Source organism: Rhea americana, unplaced genomic scaffold, assembly GCF_003343005.1.
Source record: "Rhea americana isolate MKP2758 unplaced genomic scaffold, rheAme1 scaffold_10, whole genome shotgun sequence".
NCBI classification, from domain to species: domain Eukaryota; kingdom Metazoa; phylum Chordata; class Aves; order Rheiformes; family Rheidae; genus Rhea; species Rhea americana.
Genome location: NW_028185039.1, coordinates 7,678,745 through 7,697,835, shown reverse-complemented (window position 1 = coordinate 7,697,835; position 19,091 = coordinate 7,678,745). Strand labels below are relative to the sequence as shown.

At 39.3% G+C, this 19,091-nt stretch overlaps 1 protein-coding gene across 10 annotated transcripts in view; it reads right to left on the bottom strand.

Moving 5' to 3' along the window:
- The window catches only part of LITAF (lipopolysaccharide induced TNF factor), a 21,492-nt gene extending 9,442 nt beyond the window's left edge, over positions 1–12,050 (bottom strand). The window contains exons 1-2 of one of the 10 annotated variants that reach the window (XM_085303172.1): positions 6,156–6,225; positions 5,548–5,588 (exon numbers count right to left, since the gene is read on the bottom strand). Coding sequence is in view for 1 of the 10 variants with exons in the window: in XM_085303110.1 (XP_085159236.1) it covers positions 10,782–10,800 (19 nt within the window). In the remaining 9 variants the exon portion in view is untranslated. Of the gene's footprint in view, positions 1–5,547; positions 5,589–5,837; positions 5,854–6,155; positions 6,230–10,781; positions 10,922–11,969 lie in introns of those variants that run through there. The other 9 variants (XM_085303180.1, XM_085303135.1, XM_085303126.1 and 6 more) reach the window with 9 other exon arrangements.
- Positions 12,051–19,091: the final 7,041 nt, after the last annotated feature.

The window sequence follows — 19,091 nt, the reverse complement described above, 5'->3', positions numbered from 1 at the left end:
AATCTCAGCTGGTGTTCTGAGACAACAGCCTAGTAGAAAGGGATTCCATAGAAGTATTCAGACAACAGTAACATCACCTCAAGGATAACTGTGGTTAGAAAACATTTCTGCCTCTTATTATCAGTAGGGCTGTGCAGCTCCTAAACTAACACACCACGTGAACTTATCTGCAGAAAAATAGGCGCAGAACAGTGCTGCCACTGAGAAGCTAGAGGAAACAAACTGTAGTGTGATCCCGCTCCCTGTCCAGTCAAATCGGAGGCTTCTACCTATTTCTAATGCAGTATAAAGTAACGGTTTTACTGAAAACAGAAGAGTGAATATACTACCTTACAAAACAATTTTCTGCATTTGCATCTTCCCTTAGCCACACAGGTACAGTTCCAAAAGGCTAGTCTTGCTTTTAAGTAGGCCCCCTTGAAATTCAATATAGTTATGTCTGTATTTGCTTAAAGTATTTTTGAAATTGGAACATCAATATTAAGAAAATACATTCTAATTTAAACTAAAATTTGTATGTCGTCTATAAGAAACCTTTATGAAAGATACATTTAGTTAGCTATAGGAAAGTTTGAACTCACCATTCTGGCTGTGTACCACTGCAGAGTGAGTTCTCAGCAGTATCCATTCGCTGGCCGCACAATAGTGTAATTACTAGCGTACAAGAATGGATGGCAAGAACATTCATGTGCAGACTCACAAGTAGATCACAAAAACAGACCCAACATCTCCTCCCATCTGTTTCTACTTTCACAGAATGTCATTCCAAAACTCAGAATCAATACATATGCACTCTCAGCAAGAAGAGCATAGTTTGTTAAAAGAATGTAGTAGGATGGCTTGGAAAAAAGTAAAAAAAATTATTTTTATCTTCCACTGTAAGGAATGTTGCTGAATGTGTGTTTATCTGAATGCATTACATCTGTTTGCTTTTTAGAGTCTTTATTGTCATGAAACAAAGCACCAGCAAAGATGCCATGCAAAAACAATACGGGTAGTAAAATGAAGTAAGCCAGTTTACATCTACTTATCCACATGAAGAAGAATGTGGTAAGGTAATTAAGAACAGCATACTTCTTGGAGGACCATCAAAAGTGAATGTTTTATTAAATTTCTTAACAGTTTTGATTTTATTTCAGGACTTTTAATAACTATTTGTTGAATCCAATGAAACAAGTCATGTGCAATGTCATTCATGTTTTTGCTGCAAGATAGTAGATCTTAGAGCAGGGACATACTAGCTTCTAAACGTGATGAAGAAAATATAGTGCTGGGAACTCCCTGATGGGAATAGCATAGGAGAAATGGGGCTGGAAGGAGGCTGTACAGCAGCATGGAGTACAAGGCAACTCAGGTGAGGAAGGGTGCAAGTGCCACACAGCAAAAAAAACAGAAGAGGCATATGGCTGCCAGGAGCATGATAGCCAGATCACCGTCTCCCCATCATTGCCACCAGACCCTGAAAGCTCACAGCTTGTTTGAGAAGCTCCTGACAGACACTGGACTCCTTCTGCTCCTTCTCCAGCCCCCCCACCTTCTCCTGGATGTAATCTCCTTCACACACCTCCTCACGCCACTCCCCAGGGTTACTCCAGAAACGTACGTACCCCAAGGGGAAAGACATTACATAAGCAGCTCTCAAAGCCCAGAGGGCAGCACAGACTGCACTTTGGGGACAAGGGGTGAAAAAGAAACATGAAAAAATGTTTGGCACCAAAAAAGAGAAGTTGGCTTGCTTATTGTTACACATTTGTTACCAGGGCAGCAAATTGCTGGCTATACACCAGTGTACCAACTGACCTAAATCTAGGGAAGCACCCACTAGGAATGCCTGCACAATCTACAGTGACGCACAAAAAGGCAAAGAATGGATTATTCAGAAGGAAGTAGAACTATGACTGGACAGTATTTATGAGAAGGAAACAAAAGACATGACAGATGAGCCAGATAACTAACACAGAATTTCGCCATAGGAACCGTAGCTGGTTGTACGTAACTCCATAACAAGAAAGTAGAAAATGCAAAGCCAAAACAGAATACAAAGTCAAAGGGCCCTGAAAATTTTGATCTACATTGGTCCAAAACAGACGGCTGGTCCAAATGACCTCCAGAGATCCCTTCTAACCTAAATTACTCTCTAATAATCCAGAAAACAGAAGTTAGGTCGCTCTACTAGAAAAGAATTACAAAAGCCCAGTCTTGTTTTTACCCATACATTAAAGACTAAATAACTAAAAATACTAACTAAATTATGACAGAACTGATGCAAGAGCAGAATCCAGTCTTCAAATATAAGGAAAACAAACTCAGTTTGCTTTAAGAACTTCCTCACTGAGGACTGTTCTCAAGAAAACTGCTTTAACTTTTGGGCTGCCCCATTGCTGCCAGCTTGGTTGCAAGCAGGTCAGTGAGGCTCTAATTCATTCCAATGCACACAGCCCAGCTGCAACAAGAGCAGCTATAACAGCTGTTAAATATTCCTTCTGCCCCAAGTACTTTTGTAAACTTAGCGAAATGCAGATTCTGGACCAGTATTTTGATACAAAAAAGAAGCTGCGTTCTGTTAGCAGACCTGACTTCTTGCCATACTTCACAAAGCATAATGCAAATAACACAGGACTTTCAAACCATTTTAAGATAAGTTTGATTTTCGTGCTTCACTATTTTCTGCAAGATGCTCTGGAAACTCAATTTGTCATGGTTAGAAACTCTGTAGCAAGTTTTAACTTTAGCTCATAAGCAAATAACTTGCATCTGCATTATTCTGCAAGTAGTTCTTTGACTATTTATATATCTTAATATTTATCCCATATACTTCTCGAGTAACTCCTTGACTAGAGTATGCAGCTGTTGACTCCTGTTTGATAAATGTGTGTGTTTTATAGGGTCCTTACTGCCTCCTCACCCCTTTTATCTTCATCTGCCTGTGTCCACAGTGCTGCACTCCAAGACCACCTGTCATTTTTTTTATATGCTATGAGGTAGTGCTTGAGCAATAATCCAGCAGTTATCACATACTGCCAAAAGAGTGAGCAGGGAGCTCACAGTTATGCAGCCTATCACCCTCAGCATCTCTGCAGTTACGCAGGTCAATTCCTCTGCTGAAGTTACTAACTATACTTACTTTTCTTATCATATCTACCACCTACACATGTCTACATCCCAAGAGGAAGAAAAAATAAAATTGTTGCTGGTTCCTGCTCTATTAAACTATTTATTCAGATCTGCCTTCCAGCCTCAGTCCAAAATCTCTCCATGAAACCCTCAATGACAAGCCTAAAGCTCTACACGCACATCTTCATATTGCAAACTATGAGGAAAATAAAAGCTATGGTGAAAAAAAAAAATCTAAGCAACAGAAACAAGTTCACTTGTAATCCACGACTGCATTTCTCTAACGAAAGACAATTCCTGTATTTCCACTGTCATTCTTCAAATTTTTATACCAGGCCTCAGGAAGCATCTCTTGATTTTTCACCTTTTCCAATCTTGTCTCTCATGTCAAAAAGCCCTTTCAACAACTGAAAGATGCCTGAAGAGAACCTAGCAGCTGCCAAAGAAAAAATAAACAGAACTTCAGGTTTATGTATTACTTGACTAGTGCTGGAGAGTCTGACAATTAACACGAGGTATATGCAAGACTTACAGCACAAGCTTCCTTCACATTACAGCAGTCTCTTCTTCCTTCTTAGAATGCAGAAAAAAGAAAAATCTCTGAAATACTGCTGGTTGCCTTGCTTATAAGGCATAGCTTTCAGCAGGACTTCAGCAAAACCCATAAAAAAAAWTCTGTGAAGAACTTGTCATGAGCCTGTTCACTGCTCTAGCTTACACAGTATTAATGAACTAATCTGCATTGGAATCATAGTAATGTATCTGTAAACATTACTAATATTTATGCATCAGTAGTCCCTCGGTGTTCCCATTAGAGCAAGCAGAAATGCAGAAAGGCCAGTTAGAAACAGAGTTTGGTATCTAGTCCCATTTGGAACTTGAAGCAGTAGTGTAGCTAGGACAAACGGTGGTCCTAGCACAGACGGATAAACATGGCCACAGGCATACTGTATGCACAAACAGCAGTTGTGGTAAACCGTAATTTTCCTGAAGACAGGCATAGTTCCTGGCTCTTTCACAGTATTATCATACTAGCACTACAACTTGGACAAGTAGAAGAAAGGGAAAAAGAAAGCAATCAAGATGACTAAATTCAGTAGGTTTTTGGAAAAACTCGTATTTTCAAATTTCAATATTTGGAATACAAATATTCCAAAGCTACATTTTTAAAAGCCACTGAGTTCCTGTCGTCTTCTTCAGAAGAGAAAAAATCCCCTGGTGACTAAAACACAGACTTGAATGCTTATCTGCCCTTAACTACAGTCTTCTGCTGTACAGACAGTGTAAAATTGAAGACAATAATCATCTCCGCTTTACTGAAGAACAACTTCTAAAAAAAATCTACACCCTTTAGTACAATTCAAAATGATAACTAGCCAAGGTCATAATTTCCAGGACAAACAGTTCTAGTCTTGATACGATATTTATGTTCAGTACTTATTTTAAAATGATGTTACATTTTTCATTTCTTGCCACTGGTTTTGGACAGCCGGTTCTATTTAAAAAGGACTAGATTATTCTGATTTTTTAAGGCATACAAACAAGTCTCAGGTCCTCAGCATGCCTGGCAGCATCACTAGCATCACAACCACCTCTCTTCTGCCTTTTTTGTTTTCCAGAGAAGTTCTGATTCTGAAGCACAGGTGACTTTATCTGTATCAAGTGCCATAGAAAGCAATGGCACAAAAATAAAACCAAGCATCAGTCTCTTTAAGTTACCAATCAAAACAGAAGTTATTCAAGAAAGCCCAGAATAACATGAGGATAACAAAGCAAAGTCTTCACAATATTCAATATTGTGGAGGCAAACCCCAACTTACTTTTAAACAGAATTTTGCTACTGTCCCTTCTGCTTTAAATATCAACTTCTAACAGCTATTTAAACTATTACTGTATATACCCAAAGCAAACATACATCTCCTGAGTGGTACGTAAAGTTTAGCCTGAGGACAGGGGAGAGAGAAAGTAGTAACCTACCTACCTACTTGGTATAAAAAGAGAACCAGGAAAGAATAGCTTGCCAAAGCAGATTTCCTAACACAGACTGGCCAAGAAAATATGTTGTTGTCTTTCCCTCACTCTTTATCTCTTGCTAAGATTTGACATGATTTAACCTGTTTGTACAATTCCTGCTCAGCTGTCTTCCCTAGAAATACCAGACTGCTCTTCGACATCACCAATAATTACAGGCGCTCGGCTCCCAGCAGAGTTTAAGGTAACTGCTGTTCAGCAGCACCTGAAATTTAACGTAGACTGAAGTGGGGGGTTGTTGGTGGGGTTTTTCTTTTTGTTGGTTTTTTTGTTTGTTTGTTTGTTTGTTGACTTTTTTTTTTTTTTAAACTATCAGGCAGGATATAGAGGTTTATCAGTGCCCTCAGGATTTTTTCAGTGTAGCAATGACCCGGTATTTGTTCAAGCAATCATCTTAGTTACCTGAACTCAGGATAGTAACTTTTTTCTTCGTTACCAATCTGCTGAGAGAAGTTAGGTTGACGTTGTGAAAATTTCTCAGAAGTTTGTGGAACAATAAAACTCCGTAATAAATAAATCAATCAATAATTTTCTACATGATTATTTCAACAAAACAACCGATTCCGTAGGGGCCATAAAGGGGTTTACACTGGCAGAATAGGAACTGCACTATGCGATCTGTTCTCCATAGCAGGAAAGGTTACAGACATTTAATACGTTACGTTACTACCGAGTAATCAACTCAGAATAACCTTGCGACTGGCTTAACCGCTGCTCCTGGCCGGGCTGGAAACTCCAGCTTCGGTGGGGCAGGACAGCGAGGTTCGGGGTAAAACCGCTCCGCGGCTCGGTCCGGGAGGAAAGGGGCACCGCCGCGCAGCCCCCGCGCAGCCGCGGCCCGAGGCGAAGAGAAGGGAAGGTCCGGCCCGGCCCGGCCCCCCCGGGCGCTCCCGCCCGCCGCCGCAGCTCCGGGCCTGCCCCGGCCCGTGCCCCGGCCGCCCCCCGCCGGGGTCGGGCCCGGCGCGGTGCGGAGCGGAGCGGCCGGGCTGCGAGGTCCCCGGCGCCCTTACCGCCCTCCGCGCTCCTCCGCTGGCCCCTCGAGTGCCGGCCGACACCGCCGGGCTCGCCCCGTCCCGTCCCGTCCCCTCCCTCCGCTTTCCCCTCCCCTTCCCCGAAGGGCTGGCGCGGAGCGGCGGCGGGGAGGGGAGCCGCCGGCGGCCCCGCCGCGGGGCAGAGCGGCGGGGGAAGCGGATCGGCCGCGCCGGGAAGCCGCGCTAGCGGCAGCTGCAAGACAGGCAGCCTTGCCGTTCTCACCGAGGCGCTTATACCTAGGTTTATCCCATAAAAATGGCCTTCAGCTTTACCTGTAATCAGCAAAACCAGACTCCACATGTCCTAGCACTGGTGAAAAAAATCCTTCCCCTAATTCTGCAGCATGCTGGATATTACCAACGTCAGTTATGTCAGACAACTCTGGATGCAACAAAATGTAAAGAAAATGTTTGAAGAAACCTCCAAGCTAGTGATTTTCAAACAGTTTCCTTACAGGCTATTAATCAGATTCAGTCCGGAAACTCTATCGTGAGTATATCACTCCTTCCCCTGTCCAATCTAACTCAAAAATATGTACCAAGATAAAATGAAAAATGAATTACTGGCTAGATCCATAAAAGGAACTGAAGTACTACCTGACTTGCTGTAATTTAAATGAACCAGTTGACAAGACCTGTCATTTAAGTGCTTTAATCTACTCTGGACTGGAAGGAGTTAGGCAGCATTCACGTTCCCAGAGGGCCAGCAGTCTCCAGAACGCAGACAGCAAGGGGGGCAGGCCCAACAGCGGTGCCAAGTTACACCTTATGAGTGCAAGTATCTAAACTGTTAGAAGTCCTGTTTTGGTGTTTAAACCCCTTTTTGGACTTAGCCCTAAGAAACACGTATAAAGCCAGTCTCAAACCCATCTCAAAACCAGGATTCAAATGTCATCAAACAAAAGGTGGTCTTATTCCAAACAGCAGTAAATCCAACAGTAAACTCCACAATCAGATTAGTCCACTGAATTGTCTACATGTATAGTCACAATTGTCATCAGCTGTTAAAATAAGTGTGCTCTGATGGTATGAATACTCCTGACCCACTACTTCTGAAATCTAGGTGACATCTTTGAATCAGCAGCAGTTAAGTACTTACTCTTAGTTAGCATCTGAACCAGAACGTAGAACCTGACTTAGACGTGAGTAACTCAGATATTATGACATTTTTCTCAGAAGCAGAATATGAATAATTTTAGCTTTGGTGCTCTGGTTTAACTAAAACTGAAGTAATTGTTTTCTTTGTAACCAATTTCTCTGACGCAGGTGGAGGTAAACAGTTTAGAGTCCACAGGAGAGAGAAATCACCACTGAACAGATTATCCTTTGGGAAATAAGACATGACCTTCAGCTGAAGAAATTCTTTTCTTAATTAAATATATTTATAAAATTTAAAGAGCAACATCCTTAAAAAAAAAAAGTCATAACAGAAGGAAAAGGCCACAATGCAATTTTGGAATCTCATAACTGAAAGAGAGAGCTCCCTGCTTCTGGTGGCATGACATGCTGAACAGCCTGACCCTCTCTGTTGGGCTGTCCTGCTTGTCACCACCCCGCTCACTTGTAGGCAACTGAATTATCCAAGAAGCACTTCAGCATGGAAACATACATGTACACTGTATGTCTTGTCATCACACTAATTGCACATATTTTATTACAGGACACCAGTAGATGTCAGTTTAACCCCAAAAATAAATGTGGAATGCCTCTGCATACATGGTTTTGCTTTTACTACAGTAAGTTTCCACCAAAAAAAAACAAATGAAGTTTAGAAGTTGATGTACATTTGAAAACCTGTTAGCCAGATTTTACACACTGTAATGTGCCCTCAATCTTCAAAATAAGAAAAGAAACAAGATTTAATCTTTTCCTGCCTGAAAAGCACAGGAACTGCACACATACAGATCCTTTTGCAGTCATTTTGCATATACTCATTTGTTGTGGCTGGAAGAGATTTTCCATGAGTTTTAATCATTTCAGTAATGCTAGACATTTAAGGAAAGTTGTGCTAGAATGCAGTTGCAGGTAAGTAATCAATGCAAGTCCACAGAATTACAGACAAAACAGGAAGATGACATTGAGTCAAATAATCTAAATGAATGTTTTTCAGTGTTGCCATGGCTGACTCAAGTTGCAAAGCAAACACAATAAGCATTGCAACACAATGTGAACAGTTARTATAAGAAAAACACAGCCAGTCAATCTGGTGTTGTAATTGCTATTCAATATACTGACCTACAGAAAGAGCAAAAATTTAAGCCACTGTAAAGTTTGGTTTGCATAATATAAATATTTTAAGAGAGAAACAGCTTTAGTGCCATCTAGAAATTTAACACCAAAGATAGCAAATATTTTGGAAGATTTTCATTCAAAGTAATGCAATAACTAACAGCAATTTCAAACAATCACTCCTAAATCATTCATTGCTGCAAGTATCAATTGGTTGAAGAAAAACTACTTCAGTGTCCCGAGGGCAAGAACTTCCAGATGGGATCAATACCGATGATGAACAAATTACTTACACTTACGATGTCAGATGATATGGTCAGCACTTAATCAGACTCAGTGTCTACCAAGGGCTGCCTGAGAATGCAGGATGTAATTGTGTAGACAAGTCTCAAGGTAAGGTGCTCTGCTACTGTAATTAAGCTACTAGAGCTACTGACTTTGTTAATTCTAAATCTTTTCTATGAATTCTTAAACTAAATTCTCTTTAATGTACTTTTGTGCATAACTGATATAAATACTCTCCAGTTTTGTTAACATTTTAGGTAATTATTAAAATGAGGCAACGTAACTTCTTCCCATCTTGCCCTTTTTTCCCCTTTGTTAGCAGATACTGTTCTGCAAGGTTTGTTACTGTGAAAGAATGTGGATAAAAAATGAGTCAGGGAAAAAAGGAGAAAAAAAAAACCCACTTATATCCACATTTTCTCTCTTCTAAAAGCATTCTCCAGACTATAAAATGAATTAATCTTACTCTGAATACAGACAAGTACGCCTTGGAAAGCTGTTCTCTCCCCAAGACTGCAAACAGAGCAGAACTGTCCCAAAGTGGTTAGAGAAAAAGAAAAGAAAAACAGATCTCCAAAATGCTGTTCATGGTTCTGCCCCTCTGTTCTGTTAACTCGAGAAAAATGTGGTTAACAGTTTCCCCTTCACAGGTACCRTGAAGCATAAAATAGAGCATGAAATAGTAGGGTGCTACACATTAACTATTTTGGTAGTAGAATTCTTCAGAATTTTGAACATTCAGAATAGACCTAGCCAGAACTAGGTCTTCTAATTACCAGAACAGTTCTTGAGCTTGAAGGCAGTATCTACAAAAATAGTCCCAGCCTTTCTTCTTGTATTACTTATTTAGATGAGGCTTCTAAAAAAGTAGTCCAATGTAGCGGGAACTAAACACCAGCTTAAAAAAAATAATCTAAAAGTTAACCTGCATGCAACTCATTAGGTATCTCCATATTACACTTCGAAGTTGCCAAGATGTTTCCAGCATCACATGCAGGCTGAGAAGTGTCCTGGCTTGAAATGCTAATATGGTATTGGTGATATATGGTGATTTAGAAACAAGGTATCCATGATTCCTGCTGAATATTGCCTACACTGTGTCCTTTCTTGGTTGCATGTAGACCTTTATTAATAGGCTTTGGTTAGGATAGCAGAAATCAATATGTTGGTATTAATAAGGTGCTAATTGTTGCTTTGTCCAAGTAATTAAATGATTTGCAAATTATTTGGAACATACATATATAAACAAATATTTCCTGCTATTGCTTTACTCTGTAGATAAATACTGATTCACCATGTTTTTCATTATGTGTGTGTTTCAATATGTGTATTTATATACATACACATTTTGCATATGAGTATAGTGCAGCATATACTGAATCAATCTTTCCCAAACAAAGCTTCAGAAAATTTGGGCTGCCCTGCTAATAAGCCATTATGGGCTTCAGGGAATCAATTATCCCTTCCCTCAGCTACAGGGTATTCAGTACAAATTCGGTCTACTGACCTGAATTAACCAGCAGTTTGTAAAATAGCAAGTTGCTTTTCCAAATCCATTAAACAACACATTGAATCTCATGACCAATACCACTGATTCATTTTGCTTCCAAATGTCTGTGAAAATAAGTAAAATGAATATTTTTTAGAAACCTTATTTGAATCAAAATCAATTCTCCTTATGTGATTAAGGACATGGAAGTAGAATTTGAAGYGACTGAGTTTCATAACAGGACTTCTCTATTCACATAAACATTTGCATTCTGGGTGGTTTTGGTCAGGAAGGAAAAGGACAGTGTCATTGTGTTTTGTTTTTAACAACGTACCCATTTAGGCCAGAACGAAGGCATAGTGGTTTGATTAAAAAGAGAGATTGGGACAGCATATTAGGTGATTTAGTAAGTACTAACATATTTCAACCAACTGCTTCATAAGTCAAGTTAATGAGGGACAGGCAAAGGCTCTGTTTTGATTGAAGGAATAGTGTTTCCATGTAATATTTCTGTCTACTCTAAACAACTCAGTTAACTTCAGTGCTAGAGAGATTCATTTCAACTGGAGTTAACCAGAGTGCCCAACTCTAGCTAAACTTACCAGGAATGGATTGCTGCATTCCCACCACTGCTCTTGCTCACGGTCACAGCCAGCCCAGATTGACTCTCTGCTGTCTCCTTTCCTATGACATCTATGATGCAAAGTGCTCTTCCCTGACAGACCAGCTCTCAAATCAGAATCAGCCTTGCTCAGCTGGGTCATCCTGGCAAGAATTCTTTGATAAGGATCAAAATTACTATGTAAAAATTAAAGTAAACTGATTTTCTTTATAAGCTTGTGTTTTCTGTCTCTACTTGTATGCCTGCTTTTTCCAAACTGTACTAATGACCCACTACATTATTTTTTTTTCCAAACTACTTATTAAGAAGTCCATAGCTAAAAGTATAATAAACCAAAAATACCCCTTACTATCTTTCCATATGTCAGCAGAAAAAGCTCCTAGCATAAAAAGTAAACAAATACAGGGAGTTCATTACTCATACTGTAAATTCATTACTCATCAAGAAATGTTTGTTCTTGTTATTAAAAGCATTTAAAGTCTTAAAGTTTCATACATTCTCTCCTTACCTTATCTCTTAATCACTGTTTCTCCCAAATTTGTTTACCACAAACAGTTTTCCTTTTGAATTAATAAAAAAAAAATCCTTTTTGTTTAGCTAAAAACCAGAGTTCATATTATTCCTGAATTTCTATGCTCAGCTCAACCAACTCTATAACAGATAAGTGGTAGAAAGTCAAAGACAGAATGACAGTAAGAGTTAAACCTACACATTTAAAATAAAGTGACTGAAGTCCTGTAACACGGAGATTAATTCATTCCATTGCTCTCACCACAAAATGGTATGTGTTGGGGGGCGGAGGGGAGTTAAATACAAAACTTTCTAAGTTCAACAAAAACTTTGCTACCAGGAATAAAGTTTTCTTAATGCAGCCTGCTATTCCACCTGTAATAAAATACAAACCGGTCCCATTCTGAAAATGTAACTGTGCTCTTGTTGAGCTCAGAGCTTAATAGTTTTACTGCCTTCAAAACCTTTTCTACAGTTCAACTTTCTTGTTGTATTGCACAGACAGCTTCAGTTTTAGTCTCTAAGCTACTTCTAACAACATGTGTATAAAAATATCTACAACAGTTAAAATAAAGCTTCCTCTCATGTAATACTACAGAAGTTATAATCACAAAATGCTTCAAAACTAAAGAAAAAAACCCAATAATTAACAACTTACAGAGAAAGTTGCTAATGCCGATGAGCCTCCTGCATTATTTGTGCTCGAGCGCATCAGCCCTGCTCAATAGGAGCAGCTCTGGCACCGACCGGGGCGGTTAAGGAGCAGGCTGACAGCACAGGCGCTAACTCCTTTTGGAAGTACAGTGCAGTCTGTGTAGAGCAYGAGCAGTGTGTGGGCTGGGGCTGCCAGGAAGTGGGTTACTCTAACTGCCAGCTTCCAGACACTTAGCTTATTTTTGAAAAACTGTGATAGGGAGCTTTGAAATGTTGGTTTGGGTGTTAATAACTTCTTTCAACTTAAATTAGCCCTGAATAAACACTAACAGTGTGACAGTAGGGGAGAAAAATAATATGCATAAATACAGCCTCCCTTTCAGAAACTACTTCATCAAGAGAAATACCTCATGACTGACAGCATCATTGCTTAGATCCATGTAGCAAAGTACAGCTGCTGCTCCAGACCAGTACAGAACCGGGGGGGGGGGGAGGAGGGAACATGCAAACTCAGTATGACAGCTAAGTAATGGTTTCAAGTCTGCTCTCAGACACATTTTCTTAACTAAAACCATCTTCTGTCTTGGTTCCCATTTTCTTCCAATTTCTTTTACACTTCCCCTGGCGGGGTTTTTTCTCTAGGACCGGGAGCAGGGGGAAGGTGCTTGAAGTTAATGAGAAGAAAACAGTAAACTCTCTAAAAGTTTTGAACTTCAGTTGAGTTTTAGCTGCCAAAAATGGTATTCTTAGCCTAAGCCTGCCCTCAACCATTCCCGCTCCTCCGGAGGGTCAGCAAGCCCTCCCCCATGGCCGGGCCCCCACCCGAGCTGCCCGCTCGCTCGCCCCTCTGGTTGCCTCGGTCCRGGGCCGCCGCTGCTCCGCGGGCGGTCTCCTCGGCCGGGGCCTGCCGCCGCGCGCAGCCGCTCCGGGCTGCTGCCCGGCACACTGTGGCAGGGCACGCGGGGCACTCGGAGGGTTTCCCGGCTGCTGCTCTTCCATCTACTTGAGATTGCGGTTGCCCATTTTCCTCTGCTGCCAGCCGGTAGCGAGGGATTCGCCCTGCCTCACAGCCTAGCTGTGAGCCAGGCAGGTTTGGGGAGGTGAAATTATTTTCTCCTTTTATTAAGGGAAAAGGCATTCTTTTTCCTGTATGTTGGTAATATGTGGGGTAATATGCTCATTGAGGACTCAAATATTAACGTATTTACTATATGAAACAGAAATAATGTATCTGCTCTGAATGATGCGGCACAAACTGCAAATGACCCTCCAGGATTGCAACTGGTTGATAGAATCGGTAAATTAATCCAAAGCTAAATATTAACACTGCACTTCTTTTAGTAATGTTTTCTGCTTAATTACTATCTCCCATAGTGTTATCTTATCATCATAACAGCTAATTACAGCTGCCAAATTGCAAAATTACTTTACAACAAAACATTTGAGTACATGAATCATATCAACTCCTCTAGAAAGCAACACATCTTTGAAGAGCTGAAGGTGTAAGTCACTGTATTAGAGTGAAATCTTTTTTTTAAGGAAATTAAGATGGTATATATGATGATTCTATTGTAAGAGTTGTGTTACATTAGCCTTGGGTCTAACTGGAGATGCTGATTAGAATTTGTTGTAAATTCTTTGAATGGATGGCCAGGCAAGGGATATACTGAAGCTCCAGTCTTTTTAAACCAGCCCTTCCTACCACCCAAGGTAAATGTTTGTGGGATAGCTGCCAGTAYCCTGTGCTGCACAGGAAGATGGGAACCCTCCACCCCTCCTCCCCTCCCCCTCCGATTTATCCCCTAAAAACCATTCTATTTTCAGATCTCTCAATAGGTCTGTTTAGATTCCCTTTGGAGCTCAGAGTTATATTGGACCATACTTGTTGAGATAAGGTTTGTACAGACAGGTAATATCTTTCTAATAGAATCACCTCTGTACTTGGAAAAGCCTACATGCCGTTCTTCAGATGAGGTCTTACATACGTTAAAATAATTTATGTTAGTTATCCTAATAAAAGGAATTGTCACCCTGCAAACTTGAACTGGTTTCCATCCATACTAGCTTTAACATTACTGCTATAGTAATAATTTTNAAAAAAAAAAAAAAAAAAAAAAAAAAAAACAACCAAACAAAACCCCCCTACAGTTTGGGGCATTTTCCAAGCCAAAAGTAAGGCTTACATGGTCATAGGCATATGAATATGTCTTTATGATAGCAAACCGAAGAACCAGAAGGACATGAAGCTATCTGGACTCCTAATATAAAGCAGTGTTTTCCCAGTTGTCACAAAACTGTGCTAAGAAACACTGGCATCAAGTAGCTGAAGTACAAATGTTCTGACAGATATCAAGTTGCCAAGAAAGTCTTGTAGGTTTGCTGTTAGTGCAAAATTAATATTTTCTATTTCCTTCTTCCAGGGTTCAAATGATTAGTAAAACAACCTTATAATCCACTCTCTAGTCTTCTTCAGATTGTTGACATTTAAACACATCTTCTAGTAACACTGAAAGCAGCTAAAGAGCTGGGATTCTGAAATTAGTGGTGTATGTCTTCCAGTTCTTCAAAGCAGCTAAAAGCCCACTTACTGTCATACACATAATGAACATATGTCATTGAATGCTACTTGTTATTTCTGGGTACTTTTAATTTAAAGGCAGCTGCAGTCAAAGCAAAGTTAGAAAATAGAAGCAAAGGGCTATTCTGAAAGAAAGGACTCAGAATAGAATACTTACTCTATTCCAAATGACTTGCAAATTATTTAAGCATTTTTATGAAAAAAAAAACTATCTGGCACTTATCTTGACAGTTTTTACTTTAACACACTGAAATAGCTTAAAACACTTATACCCTTACAGGAAAGGCTAATCTGAAGACAGGGATTAATTTTCTGAGGATAAAGCCCTGATGTAGTAGTACCAATACTAAACCCAAATTTTACTGGAACAATTTTTCAAGGCACACAGTAGTACAACTATCTTAGCTTAGTATATGGTGACAGTGTTTCATGTTGTGTGTGGCTATATGAAATCACATGTACCTGTCCTTTTTTTCTGCCTCCCACAAGTAATGCAGTCCTTTAGTGAAGCATTGCGCTGTACAATCATATTTTTTTCCACAAAAGGTCAAAAGCGGTTTCCAGCCCTAGTTTCAAATTCAACACAAGTCCTACAGTGTCAATGGCTTTTTTTTGCCTCCATATTAACACTGTCATCACTGCAAACTGGCATTAGCTTAAAATAAGACTGTTTGCCAGGTTTTCCAATCCAGCTGCTTTTAAGCAGGGGGAAGAATACTGACTTACCAGTTTTCATTGATGACTCTTCAGAAAATTGAGATGTATTTTGGTTTCTGTCCAATAAACAAGTTTTCATGAGAATAAGAAAATCTCCCTGCTAAAATTGACAATTTATGGGAAATCTTAGATACCAATTAGGGATTTGACATGTCACTCATAAGATATTTTCAGCTACATGTATATGAAGTGGCTAAAACCAACAGAATTAAAAACTAGCAATTACAACAGATCTGATTAGTACAAAATCACTTCTACAGGACAAGGTCTCTTTCTAATGCTGATATCACTTTTCTAATCACTCTTGATCACTTCACAGAAATAAGCAAAGAATTACTAATACATTAATACATAAGCAAATAAGAGGGCAAAAATTACTTTACATAAATAGCATTTTCTCTGACAATTGTGGCTGAAGCTTTGAGAAGAATTGTGCTAGTTGAAAAGAATGTTCTGAGTGAAAAGAAAAAGTTTCTGGTCACACCAACAAAGGTATCTCATATCTCAACACTGAAACACTATTAGGAGTTAATATGGGCAAAGGTACAGTCAGTGCTCTGAGGTGTGAACTTGCAAGTGTGAAGCAGAAATAACACTTCAAAGAAATTTATTCCAAGGTTAACAGTTCTACAGAACTTGTGAAAATGCTCAACAGTATTATAAAAGAAACCAATGTGCACTAAGGGCACTTTTTGACATTTGAAGTGAAGAGACCATGGAAACTTGGGGCTAAATTTAACCTGACACACGGTTAGGGCTCTTTGTGACATCGAAGCAATATTATCGYTTGCAAGTATTACTCCCGCTACCTCCTATGCTGCATACCTACCCTTTGTTCCAGCTCATAAGTTCTCTTAAGCATACATCTTGTCTATTTACAAACTCGAAAAACAAACAAACAAAAAAAAACCCTAAGTATCTGAAAATAAGAAAGCTATATTGGGGAAGGTGGCATTTGATGGATAGAATAAAAAATTCATAGTCAGAATATATTGAGTTTAGCTTCCCACTTCCTTCACTGAACTGCCCAATGACAGAGTAACGCCTCTGCAGAACACTACCACTGACAAAATAGAATTAATTACCTTCACTTTGGCTAGCCAACAAATCGGACTTGCAGCAAATTACATGAGAAAGCCAAGTTTACTGTTTGTCTCCTACCTGCAAGACAAGGTGAATCAATAAGATAAGAACATGGAAGTACTTTTTGTTGAGGAAGATTATAAAGAAGCGTATTTTTTAGGAGAAAAAGTCTGATTGATTGAAAAGTCACTCAGGTGCAGAAGAAGTTGCACCATTTTTTCTTAAAAGATATAACACCCACCCTCCCAAAATCTCAACTCCCCTCTCGCACCAACCCAGTATTCTTTTCATATGAAAAATACTCTGCAACAGTTACTGCGGTCTGAAGTGGGAGCTACATGTCAGTGTAATGTCTCCTCTTCCTTTCAAAACAAGGCAATTGATTTACACAGCATGCAGTGGAAATACCCCATCAGAAAACCTTTCACCTAAGCACCTATAATCTCTCTGGTAAATCATGTTATTTTAAATTATACCTCTATGAGGTTACTAGCAACTCTTAGCAATGATATCAGTACTCTATTTGAAAAAAGAGATCAGTTGCTCTAGCAAAGCGGGTATTGTGTTTTCTCTTCCTAAGTCAGTACGTGTGGACCTATAACTGTATCTGATACTTTTAATACATTCTCTATTCATTAATTACCAAGTCAGAACACACCTGCCTTGCTCCAGAAGGCCCAAACTGCTCAATGTTAAGCCATGCTTGATTAGGTCCTACATTGGATTTGGACACCCAGAGGAAAGGCAGAAATGCCAGAAAGGCAGAGAGCAGACTGGAAGCACAATGTTAAATCAGAGTGAAATCAGTGCTTTATTTCCCCAGGCACTGGAATAATGGCAATACTACATACTTTAATACTGTAATTAAATGTTGGCCTATCAATATTTTTCAGAGTAGTTACTAATATGAAAAATTCCTAAGAAAAATGGACATATTAAGTGAAATCTGTGCAGGTATGCTTTGTTTCTATTCTCACTATCCTACCATATTCTAAGCATTCTAAAAAACAGCAGATTATCTTTTTATTATAGTAACAAATCAGATTACAGACTGTGCATTTAAGGTGTAGAGGAATTGGGTGCATTTATTCCAGCTTTCTCAAGGCTATTCCAACAGAAAGCTATTGGCTTTAAGATCATCCCCAAATGTTTATGAAGGAAAAATAGTTAGAAGAGCTCTATCTGGTACTTAGAGATGGTACTACATAGTAAAGTATGCTTCTAGGTCAGCCTTTATTACAGATTCAATTGTTAGTTGGGGGTAATGGAATGAGTCCACTTAACATGAATGAATTACTTACTGTAGGGAAAAATGGAAAAAAAAAAAAAAAAGAAAAGAAAAAAAAGGTGGCTTTTAAACCAGATCAGTGGGAATTGTGTTTTCATTACATGTTATTCATTTCATTTCACTATGTCCTGCGCCTGCCTCTAAGAAAGGGCATGGCAGGGCAGACTGGGATCAGGAGTTTGTTGGATCACAAACCTGCAACAGCTTCTGCCAGGTCTTACTGTTGCTACATGTATAAAAATTAGCTTTCTGTCTCTTCCAGTTTGATACGTTGAATGCAAAAAACTCAGTACATATTCCATTAACATTACTTGGAGCTATTACTGTTTCAGAACTTGCACAGTCTCACTGAGATTATCCAAATACTCTGTGCACACAGAGCTCAATTACAGAACTCTGTGAAAGTGGTGAAGCTAGAAGGGCTAGAAATGCTCAGCCAAAGATGACAGACTGATTACTCTGTATCAATAGGTAGATTAAGGAAATCTAGGTGCAGCTGCAGAAGGTGTTAATGGAAAAATCTCAATATTCAKCTATTATACTATGGAGCAAGAATAGAAGATAAAAAAGAAAATTCAGGATGGATATTTTGAAATTATATCCTCCCTTTCCACATCAGAAATTTAATAGTCCTAGAAACATATTGGAACTTTAACTGATGTAATCTTCAGTTTAAATTGCATACAGAGAAAAAGTATACAGTTCACCAATTTAACAGCAGGCATGAGTTTCCTCCAAGCAGTAACTGTTTTATCAAATTCAGACTAATGAGAGTAAGGCTATGAGATGTTCACCAAGCCCAGTTTTACTACATTCAGCATTTTGTAGGATTATTCTGTCAGAAGGAAGAGATGTTGCAGAACAGGAGACAGCTGACATAAATAAGAAAGAACTTCTTAATGTGGCATTGTWTATTCTTTCCACTCTATACATAGAAAATGGAGACAGGTATGAAAGATTCATATTCATAAAATGATTCAGATTTTTTCTTTTTCTTCTAAGACGCACTGACCAGTTTTGTGTTAGAGTAGGTGGTGGATGTTAACAGGTTGTTGCTGGACTATTTTGATTTTGCAGCAAGACTCTTACGTTGAGGCTAGAAATTACAGTGCCCTAGTGTTAAGAATATAAGCTGCAGTATCATCCTCTTGCAAATGAAGCTATATGTTCAACCATATATGACTATTCTGGGAATCTCTGACCTGAAGGGAAGAAGAAAAAAGAGCTTTTCTTTGCTTCACTACAAGCACTCTAGATGCTTTTTAGCTGTTTTCATGAAATTTCAGTGCAACTCAAAATTTTTCGCTTCCTTCAGCAGAAGCTGCATTGAATTCTCAGTTGCATAATAAAAACAGGATTTACTTGATGCATGATACCAACTCCACCAGGACTGCAATGACAATACTTCAGCTGAAATTCTGCTCTTTTGTTTCCAGCAGCCTGCAGAAACTTTAAAATGC